Here is a 12231-nt window from a genome sequence, read left to right as displayed (position 1 = left end):
TTAAGACCAACTTGGAATCATTCATTCAATGGGAGCATCAGAATTTGTACCAAGTGGCTCATTCATATTCTCTAAGACAGCGAAGATGTTTTGATGAGAATATGATCCAGAAGTCTTAAGGCTAATGAAAATAAAAATGTTCATGTATTTTTACTGTTTTTAAAGAACTATCATATATGTCTCTTTATTTTTGTGATTGAACTCATAAAGGCCAACTGAAATAAAAAATGACTATATTTTTTTGAGGGGCATATCTCATTAATATGAAAAGCAAATAGCTTATGGGAAAATATGAAAGTATTAAATATATTAGAAGTGGTTATATGTGTACACACATATTCAGATGTATAATAGAAACAGTATATAAAGGTGTCCAGCCCAGTGGAAGATTAGTCAATGACCACTTACTGCCTTTATGCTTGGTCTTCTCCATTCTAAGTCTTCTTACTGATCAAGTCCTTGATATACTCAGTAACATTCTTGGTACTAGAAGGCCCAATCCTGACCATTTCTCCCTGAGGCAAGGCATGCAGCCTACCCTAACATGCACTCATTTTTTCTCTGTGGCCAAGGACCTCAATTTGGACTTCTAGGATGCTATCTTTTCCTTTCTCCTGGAGTCCTCCATAAAGCAAGAGCTGATGTTTAATTTCATTTGAACATTAAAAAAAAAAGAAGAAAGAAAGACCCTCAGTAACCACAGGCTTGTGGAGCATAATCCAGGACATGTAATTTGCACCTGGTCTTCTGCTAAGCGAGAAGCCAGAGGTCCCCACAGAATCGCTCTGTGCCTCGCGTGAATGACGCGGTGCCCTTTTCGTATCTACTTAGTAACATTTCTAACCCCTGGCCAGCAGGAAAACGCAAAGATCTGGAAGAGAAATCTAAACCATGATGTTGTGAAGCCAACTATTTCATTATTTTTTAAAGGTTCATTTTTGGAAATGTGTAAGTGTGCAATCTTAAGATAGAAGTGTGTGCTCTTGTTTTAATTTTATTTCTGAACGAGGGGTAAGGTTCGGACATAGGACAGAAGGGAAAACATGAGGTTCCATGTGGTCAAGGGACTTTGTTAAGGTTTTGCTGCTAGTGAGTGGCAGAGGCAGGTTCTGATGAATCCAGGTGTTTGGACTTTAATTCTAATGCCCTCTCCTCTAAGCTATGCTGCTTGTCTGCACTGCAAGGGTTTCACGTTGAGAAAACCAAAACACAACTAGCCACAGGCCAAAGCAGCGTCAGAGGAAGCTCTGTGATATGGTGGAACACCTTACAGCTTGTCAGGAAATTCAACAATGACCACTGTTATTTAGCCTTACACTAGCTCTGTGCTCAGTGCTCTACGTAAACTATCTTGCTTAATCATCACAGCAAGCCTATGAGGGAGATATTACTATCTCCACTTTATTTTATTTATTTAAAAATATATTTTATTGATTTTTCACTGAGAGGAAGGGAGAGGGATAGAGAGGTAGAAACATCAATAAGAGAGAAACATAAATCAGCTGCCTCCTGCCCACCTCCTACTGGGGATATGCCTGCAAACAAGGTATATGCTCTTGACCAGAAACAAACCTGGGACCCTTCAGTCCGCAGGCCGATGCTCTATTCATTGAGCCAAACCGGTCAGGGCAATTATCCACACTTTATAGATAAATGATTTGTTCAAAACCACAGAGCAGGCATTCAAACCTTGGTTATAAACCTTGGTGTTATAATTATTACACCTGGCTCCAAACTGTTCCATAATAGCCTCTTTCAGTTTTATATTATCATGACTGTGAGGGTTACACTAGGTAACATATAAAAGGGTTTTTATAAAAGCATTAAGTGCCTAGAACAGAAAGTGACACTCAACAGTGCTTCTTTACACTGAAGTTAAGGGAATGTAATGACCTTGGACTAATGAACAACTCTAGAAAACCAGTCCAAGGGATAAAACTGTGAAGGATAGCAGGAACGGGCATTACCGAGCAGGCCACAATCACAGTAGGTTTCAGAGTTCAGTGCCGAGAAGACACACTGAGGAGACATAATCCTGCTGGCTCAACAAACAAATAACATATTTATATCATATGCTCCAAGGGCAACCTGAGGGTTTTTCTAACCATTTGGCCTATAGGTTCTAAACTTTTGAAATGGGTTTGCATCCTACAAGTGGGAGTCATTTGTTTTTTGTTGTTTTTTTTAATCCTCTCCCGAGGATACTTTACCATTGGTTTTTAGAGAGAGTGGAAGAGATAGGGAAAGAGAGAGAAATATCAATGTGAGAGAAACACCTGGATTGGCTGCCTCCTGCAAACGTCCAGATGAGGGTCCCAGCCAGGGAGGAGCAGTGCGTAGGCCGACACTCTACACCCGTGTGCTCAAACTGGATAATTATGTAGGTAGCACATTGTTGTAGAGCATTTGGAAAATACAGAAAAGAGTGAACAACAAAATAGCTCTACAATCCTTTCACCTACAACTTAGAAAGATTTCCTAAAGCCTCGGACTAGACTAAGTGACTAGTAAATATAAGCTGCTGTACATTTTCCCCACCCGTGTGCTCTTCCTCTGGTAAGAAGGTCGTGACAAACGTCCTTAGGCTGAATTCACTTCTTGGAATTATGCTATGTCTTAATTATTTCTACTTCCCATTTGTTTCTGTTTTCCTAACTTACACACTCTATAAATAGAGTGTGCAAGAGAAATGGATGGTTATATTAATGGCTTTTAACAGTGGGAATTAGAATAACAGCCCAACATCATGGCTTAATTAAAAGCAACATCTTTTCATCAAACACGTAAGAATGTTCAACTGCTCTTGGTGGTAATGCACCACTGGCAGGGAATTTCAAATCATTAACCCAACTTCAATCAGACACTTTGGAATGGTTGGGCTTTTCATCCCCCTGATTAAGGATGGAAGGCAGAGAGGCATATTTATAACTTCATATTTTTGAAAACATATTCAACACATTCTTTTCTGAAGTTTTCAGATTATTCCTTTTTATTGTCATCATTTTATGTGTACCATTTCATTAGGTTTTGTTTTAATGATAGTTCAGGGCCAAGTGCCCCACATTTTAGGAAGTTATTTGGAAAATCTAGAAGAAATTCTATTTAATACTATTATGAGACAGACTGACTAGTCATCACATTGCAATGATATGTATATAATTTGTAAGAACACACACTTTGAATGGACATATCTACACATGTGTGACACAGCAGTCCTGGAAGAGTAGTCAGCATCGTCATTCACAGCCATCACTCAGATACACCATTTCAGAGAGGCAGAGAGGCCTGCTGGGGAAAGCTGCGCCATAAGCCCAGGGCGTGCCATGGGCTCCAGCTTCCATCTCCCCACCTTTGGGAGAGTGACACATTGTCATTTCCTCTGCTGGGCACGTGAGGGAACCCGGCTGAGTCCTCACAATATCTGTGTAAATGTGTAGATGAGATACAGTTCTATTTTTTTTTTTTTTTTAAGTCACTGTTAGGATTCTGGGCACAAGTGCGAGAAGGCACTGCCATTTGGCTGTTGTGTGTAGTGAGACCACAACGCCCCCTTCTCTGTAGGCTAAGTTTCCTCCTATCAAGTTATAAAACAAATTCCAACCATCAAAGTCAGCTTGCTTCCTCTAAACCAGAATTCGATCAGCTTAGTGTTGACAACTCAGAACCAAATCCCAGTCTCAGACAGTTGGAGAGAATGAAACAACTCTGAGATTTGGAATTGGAAGAGCAAAGTTTAAGCCCTCTTTCCCGCTTCCTCATTGTGTGGCTTCGGGCAGCCACTCAGCTTTTCTGTTCTCATTGCCTCACTGTAAGGTGGGAGAGTACAACCCTGCACCTCGCAGGCTTGTGGTGCAATTTAAACAAGACAATGAATATGAAGAACACTCTGTTAACTCCAAGGTATATGCCAAGGATTGTGAACAGGTAATTATAATTTTCGACATTATATACAATATTTATTACCAGCATAATAAGAAATATGTTTCTTGAATCCTCTGTCAGCTGTCAATCCAGAATTTTGTTGCTTGAGATAAAACAGATCATTGTTAGAATTATTTACACACTTTTCCCTTCTCTGCAGATAGCTCCAGCAGTACTGACTTCATTTTCTTTGAGTATATACCCAGAAGGGGAATGCTGGATATTATGTAGTTCTATTTTTAATTCTTTGAGGAACCTCCATACTGTTTTCTATAAAAGCTGTACCAGTTGAACCTCCGAGGAAAGTGGGGGAGGGTGGGTGGGTGGGAAGAGATCAATCAAAAAACTTGTTATGCATACATGCATAACCCATGGACACAGACAATAGAGTGGTGAAGGCCTGGGGTGAGGGGACAGGGGTGGGCTAGAGGAGGTCAATGGGTACTTATGTAATACTTTCAATAATAAAGTTTTTTTTTAAAGGAGGTATCTGCAGAGAAGGGAAAAGTGTGTTTACCAGTTTACAGTCCCACTAAGTATATAAGAGTTGCCTTTTCTCCATATCCTTCCCAATAATTGTTACCTTTTATCTTTTTTATATCAGCCATCCTAACAACTATAAGATAATGTCTCACTGTTATTTGGGTTTGCATTTCCCTGAGGATTTGTGATGTGGAGAATCTTTTCATATACCTGTTGGCAATTTGTATGTCACCTTTGACAAAGGGCAGCATCCATTCATGACAAAAACTCTCAACAAAATATTTAAAGAGAAAAATTTCCTCGATACAATAATGGCCATTTATAAAAAGCCCACAGCTAATCACAGTCCATGATGAAAAATTGAAAGCTTTTTCTCTAAGCCACGGCACGAGGCAAAGATGCCTGCTCTCGACATTTCTATGCAACAAAGTATAGAAAGTGCAGGAAGAACAAGAAAAAAGAAATAAAGAAATAAAAGACATTCAAATATTTAAGGAAGAGATAAAATTATCTCTGTAAATGACATGATTCTATATGCAGAAAACCCTAAAGACTCTGCAAAAACAAAACAAAAACCTGTTAGAACTAATAAACAAATTCATAAAATTTGCAAGACACAAAATCAACATACAAAAATCAGTAGTGTCTCTTTACATCAAAAGTGATCTATCTGAAAAGGAAACCAAGGGGGAAAATCCTATTTATGATAGCATGGAGAAGAAAAAAAAAACATACTAGGAAATAAATTTACCCAAAGAGGTGAAATATTTGTACACTGGAAACTATAAAACACTGATGAAAAGAGCTGGAGATGATACCAATAAATGGAAAGATATCCCATGTAAGTAGAGAAGTGAACAGTATATCTAATAGAAATAGGCTAACTCCAGCTTCAGTTCTAAAAACTCACTCTCAGGCAGATTTGGTGAGATCTGCTTTTCTCTCTTCATTCTCATGGAAAAAAACCACAAAGAGGCTGAGAATACCAGCATTAACTCTTATGAGCCAGGGAAGGACAGAGATGAGGTTTTAGTAACCTTTTCCTTCAGAGACTGAGAATGTCATCCCATCCCTGTACACCTGGTAGGTTCTTCTGTTGATCAGTTTGGAATAATCATCACTGTTATCACATGACTAAAAGAAAGGAACTCCACCAAGTCTGTTTCATTGAACAATCCCAGAAGATATTAAAGATCTCCATCTTTAATACAAAATATATCAGATCTAAATAGAAAATATAGAAAAAAATCAATATACAAAGGATATACAGCTGCAATAGACTCTTTTTCCCAGTCAAATTTGAGATAAAAGATTTGAAGATCCAAAGCTACATTAATGCAAATATCTGCTGTTGCAAGTATACTTTTTGATTAAATTGGCATACATCAAGCACAATTAGAAAGGCTATTTATAACGAAGAAATACATAATTCTGCATCTTAATGGGGATGACAATTACAGCTGATGGTTGCTAATTAACATTACTTCTTTTGCTCTGGGGGCCAGATATTTCTTACATGATCTTTATTGCTGGCAATGGACACACCTAATTCTGGAAGGCACAAATGGGTTAATTATCAGTGCCATTTGTGCTCATAACAAATTCATTGGTAACCTGCCCGGATCTGGCTTCACACTGGAGTACAGGATCAAGTAGAAGCGTAAACTGACTCAGTATCATGACAGGAAAAGGGCTGAACCTTTTGAGTGAAGGAGACCCACCCTCCTTGTTCAGAATGACAGGGAGAGCAGCCCTCTAGTGCCCTCTCCAGGAGGAGGGATTGGTGAGTGTTGCCTGCTTCAGCTGAGCGGAAATGCATGGCACTGTTTAGTTCAGTGGCACCACCCTCTTTACCAAGATAACCATGTTTCCTCTCCTGGGCAGCTCGGGGGAGAGGAGTGGGGTGTGTGTGTGTGGGGAGGGGGGGGGGGCGCAGAGGGGGAGGGGAGGATGCATGGGTGCTGGAGGCCAGAAGTAAAACAGACATATTCTAGCTCCCAGCACAGAAAACTATAAAGCTCTCTCTGCTTGTGTTATCAATTACATATTTACTTTGTTAGCATGAGATAGATGAATATTTCTACATACAAAGGTGCCCAGCTAAAATCAGGCTAAGTGATATTAATGTCCTATGGTCAGTATTATTGAACCTCAAAAGCAATAAACTTTATGAGTCAATAAATATTACATTTGCAGCATAGTTAACATTCCTTTACTGTCTCTAGCTCTTATTACACATGGTAACTGCAAGTCTACAATACATTATTCATATTTGGGGTGTCACCAAGTGATGGATTGCTGTGGGAGAGGCTGTCCTTTAAATAAATCAACAAATAAAAATGCAAATGTTAACATTTTCAGCCACAACTTTTTCCATCTTGAATGGGGAATGAAAATTTCACATTATATTGACAGGCAGCAGAGAGAACAATTAACAACCTACACTGTGAATGAGAAAGATGACTTTGCCACGCCTCATTTTATCACCTGCATATGGAATGATGGGGGGTTTCTAGGTGTTAGCACTTTGCAGAGAACAAAGGGAAACCTGTCTCCCACTAGCATACGTCCCACCCCCATACTTTCTTGCAAGACTTGCAAATTCTTGGGATTTTGGGGTAGACAAAGGTCTTTTACTCTTGTTTACCTTAGTATTAACTTCAAAGATTTGTTGCAACAAAGAACAATAGATTTTTCTTTTGCATTGAGTTCCCTGTAACTGAAAAGTAGTCTATATAAAAAAAACAAACGCCTTTTCTACACTTTGAAATAAAAATAATTCAAATAATCCCGATTCTGAAGTCTGGAAAGCAACCACTGTGCCTTCCTGGTAACTGATTTCATAGCACTGAATCTTTTTCAACTCTGCACTTTGTAGAATAGACCTATAACATGCCATTGTGCATGTCTAAGGACAAAACCTGGTGTGCTACACATTGTTTCTTTAGCTTTAGCTAAATGCTCATTATTTAAGAAGCTTCTGAGGATCTATATTTAGCTGATCTGCAGTATTAAGAACCAGCAGATACAGAATCCTTTTTCTTAAGGTCCATAAATATGCGTCTTCACAGCAATTTTTACTGGCCTTGTAAAACCCTACAAAGTTGATACGGTCCATTCAGAAATTGTGTGCTGAGGATGTTCTATAAAACTTCCTGGGAAGCACTTGTTTTTACTTTTTCATGCTTCTCACTAAACTGAAATGCAAGAATCAAACACACATTAAAATAGTGTTAAAGGTTCCATTTTAATCTCCAACAATAGGGAAATTCACCAAGACTAAAGATCTGGGCTCGCCCTCCCCTTTGCCTGTAATTCCTCCAGAGGACTGACTCCCTGAGATGAACAAGGACGGATCCTCTGAGCCCAGGCGTTCAGCCACAACGTTAAGCTGCCAAGGTGGAAACTCCATCAATATTGCAGAACCACAACTCACTGTGGGTCTTTGGCAAAATAACAACAGCAGCATTAAGAAGAAAAAAAAGGAGTAATAAACAAAGCATGTGGTAAATGAATTAAATTTTCTTTTGATTGTGGGTGGCCTCCAAAATGGGAAGTTGTCTTGGTCAACTATTTTAATATTTAAGATGCTGGCCTTTGGGGCCTGAAACACTGGCTCACCTTTCATTGGCTATGTGACTTTAGGCAAGTCCCTCAGTCTCTCTGAGCCCCAGTTTCCTTATTTTTAAAGTGAGGGCGACAGTAATACCACTTCACGAGGCTGCGATGAAGATTAACTAAGTCAGATGATGCACACAAAGGGCTAGGAATATGCATGCTTATTGGATGAAAGACATTATTGTCATCCTCTGTGTCATTTCCCGAAAGTTTTTAAAATTAAAATTGTCTTAAAATTTGTATTCATCTCATAATATACTAGGTATTTAGGTGCTCAAACAATCATATTTCCAAGGAAAAATAAATCAAGCCCTTTTGGACTTGATATTTATAGTTTCAGCCATAGTATATAAATGAGAGTTCACTTATTAGATATGAGAATTCTTAATAACATATTTATTTTCCTATTCCAAACAAGACTGGTCAAATTATTAGCTCTCCATTCAAATTTCTCTGTTATAAGTAAATGTTGACAGTCTTTTAATTGTTGTACAAAATCCACTATATTTTTCAAAATCAATAATTCAGTTAGTTAAATTTACAGTCCAGTGTATAACCATTCTGTGATAAATTGGGAAGGACTTGCTGTTAAGCAGATTTTTTATTTTTATTTTTTTTATGAAGGAGGATTAGTAGTGTTTCCATGGAAATCCTTGCCAATTACTATTATCAACTAGGGAAGGCACGCTTAAAGAAAGGTGCTCATGAGCTCAACCAGCCAAATCTAGATGCCAAATAAAGACCTCTCTCCTGAGTATCAGCCATTAAAAGAATCAAGATTTTTTTCCCACTCTTTATTAAATAAACCTCAAAAATGCTACATGGAAATAAAAGGCTTCCCAAATGTAAAGGAACAAGTAAAAACTGTCACTATTTGCAGATGACATGATACTACACATAGGAAACCTTTAAGATTCCACCAAAAATGTATTACAATAAATGAAATCAGCAAAGCTGCAGGATATAAAAAATTAACACAGAAATCAGATGCATTTCTACACACTAATAGCATGCTACCAGAAAGGGAACTTAAGAAAACAATCTTATTTACAATTGAATAAAAAATTTCTAGGAATAAATTTAAACAAGGAGGTAAAAGACCTGTACTTTGAAAACTATAAGACTCTAATGAAAAAAATTGAAACAATACAAATAAATAGAAAGACAGATCAAGCTCATAGATTGGAAAATTAATATTATTAAGATATCCATATTACCTAAAGCAATCTGCAATCCCTATCAAAATACCAATAGCATTTTTAACATAACTAGAAAGAAGAATCCTAAAATTTGTATGGAACCACAAAAGACCCCAAATAGCCAAAACAATCTTGAGAAAGAACAAAGCTAGAGCTATCATGCTCTCTTGTTTCAAAGCATACTACAAAGCTACAGAAACCAAATCAATATGGTACTGGCATAAAAATAGACATATAGATCAATGAAATAGAATACACCACTGAAAAATAAACCCACACATATATGGTCAATTAATTTATGACAAAGGAAGAATACACAATGGGAAAAAGACAGTCTTTTAATAAACGATAATGGGAAAGCTGGACAGTTATATGGGAAAGAATGAAACTGGGACACCATCTTACGCCGTATACAAAAATTTACAATGGATTAAAAACATGGATATTAGACCTGAAAACCATAAAACGCCTAGAAGAAAACATAGGCAGTAAAGTCTTTGACACTGGTCTTAGAAATATGTTTTTAAACTAATCTCCTTAGGCAAGGGAAACAAAGCAAAAATAAATAAATGAGACTACATCAAACTAAAAATCTTTTGCAGAGTGAAGGGAACCATCAACAAAACAAAAGGCAACCTATTGAATGGGAGAAAATGTCTGCAAATCATACATCCAAAAAAGGGTTAGTGTCCAAAATATATAAAGAACTTACACAACTTAATACCAAAAAAACACAAAACACAAAAAACCAGATTCTGATTAAAAAATAGGCAGAGACATTTAAAAAATATATATATACAGATGGTGAACAGACACATGAAAAGATGCTCAACATCACTAATCAGGGAAATGCAAATCAAAACCACAATGAGTTATCACCTCACACCCACCAGAATGGCTATTATCAAAAAGACAGAAATAAGTGTTGGCAAGAATTTGGAGAAAAGGGAGCCCTTGTTTGCTGTTGGTGGGAATGTAAACAGTATGGAGGTTCCTAAAAAAATTAAACATAAAATTACCATACCATCTAGCAATTCCACTTCTATGTATTTATCCGAAGAAAACAAAAACACCAATTTGAGGAGATATGTGCACCCCTATGTTCAATGCAGAATTATTTACAACAGCCAAGACATGGAAGCAAAGTAGGTATCCACTGATAGATAAGTGGATAAAGAAGATATGGTATGAAAGTAAGAATCCTTGTTATTGTTTGGGTTATATTTTGATTTTTGAAACTCTACTGCATGAGTTCTGTCCAGATGCTGGAGGTAAGAGTGCTTGAATAAATCATCTTGTGAAACATACCCCCCCCCCCCACACACACACACGATGTATATATGTAACAGAATATAGCTCAGTCATAAAAAGAATGAAACATTGCCATTTCCAACAACATGGATGGACCTAAAGGGTATAATGCTAAGTGAAATAAGTCAGACAGAGATAAATACTGTATGATTTCCCTTATATGGGGGATCTGAAAAGCAAAGCAAAAGAACAAAAGAGAACAAACTCTGCCGAAACCGGTTTGGTTCAGTGGATAGAGCGTCGGCCTGCAGACTCAAGGGTCCCGGGTTCGATTCCGGTCAAGGGCATGTATTATACCTTGGTTGCGGGCGCGTCCCCAGTAGGGGGTGTGCAAGAGGCAGCTGATCGATGTTTCTCTCTCATCGATGTTTCTAACTCTCTATCCATCTCTCTTCCTCTCTGTAAAAAATAAATTTTATATATATATATTAAAAGAACAAACTCATAGATACAGGAAACAAACTGGTGGTTACAGAAAGGGGAGAGGTTGGGGGGGCAGCTGAAATAGATGAAGGGGACTAAGAGCTACAAACTTCCAATTAAAATAGAAATAAGTCATAAGGATAAAATGTACAGCATATGGAATACGACCAATAACATTATAATAACTTTGTATGATGACAGATGGTAGCTAGATTTATTGTTGGGATCATTTCCTAATGTATATATCAAATTGCTATGATGTACACCTGAAATTAATATGATATCATATGTCAATAAAAACAAAATTTAAAAAATGCTCTTCTCTGGAGACTGTTCAATCAAAGAACCCCTAAAGCTTACCGGGAGGATTCGGGTTGGAATGACGATGTGGTTGAGCTTAAAAGGTCCTTTTGGCGTTCTATTGTCATAGGAGATGTGGACGCATCTTTTCTAACTCCTGTCACTGTCCCTGTATGAACAATAAAGGAAACAATTTGGGAAGTCAATAAAAAGAAATGGAAAAGCCCATTCTGAGTAATATATTAGAGATGATAGGAATTCCTAAGTTTTGAAATTAAGCATTCCCTCTCCCCCTGTGAGATGAAACAATGACAGATGGAAAACTCAGCGGGTTGTTTTGATTTTGTGAGCATCAGAAATCTGCAATATCTTATTTAAAAAAAGTACATTTTTGCAGTAACAGACTAGAGGTTTTTTTAAAATATATATATTTTATTGATTTTTTTACAGAGAGGAAGGGAGAGGGATAGAATTAGAAACATCGATGAGAGAGAAACATGGATCAGCTGCCTCCTATACACCTCCAATTTGGGATGTGCCCACAGCCAAGGTACCTGCCCTTGACCAGAATCGAACTGGGGACCCTTCAGTCCACAGAATTACACTCTATCCACTGAGCCAAACCAGCTAGGGCTAACTAGAGCTTTTTTTTTTTTTTTAAATATATATTTTATTGATTTTTTACAGAGAGGAAGAGAGAGGGATAGAGAGTCAGAAACATCAATGAGAGAGAATCATCTATTAGCTGCCTCTTGCACATCCCCTCCTGGGGATGTGCCTGCAACCAAGGTATATGCCCTTGACCGAAATCGAACCTGGGACCTTTCAGTCTACAGGCTGAAGCTCTATCCACTGAGCCAAACCAGTTTCGATTAATTAGAGCTTTTTAGAAAACCCAGTTCCTCTTATATTCCTGCTGATTTGTGTTTACTGTGAAAATACCCAACATGGTAAATTGCTTTACTTCATTCCCCTT

At 37.7% G+C, this 12231-nt stretch overlaps 1 protein-coding gene across 4 annotated transcripts in view; it reads right to left on the bottom strand.

The window, feature by feature from the left end:
* Positions 1 to 12231, bottom strand: part of KIAA1328 (KIAA1328 ortholog) — a 161067-nt gene that overhangs the window by 24025 nt on the left and 124811 nt on the right. For all 4 annotated transcript variants that reach the window (XM_045574982.1, XM_036419544.2, XM_036419548.2 and 1 more), the window contains one exon: positions 11316 to 11424. In XM_045574982.1, the coding sequence (XP_045430938.1) occupies positions 11316 to 11424 (109 nt within the window). The remainder of the gene's footprint in view (positions 1 to 11315; positions 11425 to 12231) is intronic.

The sequence above is a fragment of the Pipistrellus kuhlii genome, unplaced genomic scaffold, assembly GCF_014108245.1.
Source record: "Pipistrellus kuhlii isolate mPipKuh1 unplaced genomic scaffold, mPipKuh1.p scaffold_m20_p_6, whole genome shotgun sequence".
Classification (NCBI taxonomy): Eukaryota; Metazoa; Chordata; class Mammalia; order Chiroptera; family Vespertilionidae; genus Pipistrellus; species Pipistrellus kuhlii.
Note: the sequence above shows the minus strand (reverse complement) of the source record. Positions and strands in the feature narration are given on the sequence as shown.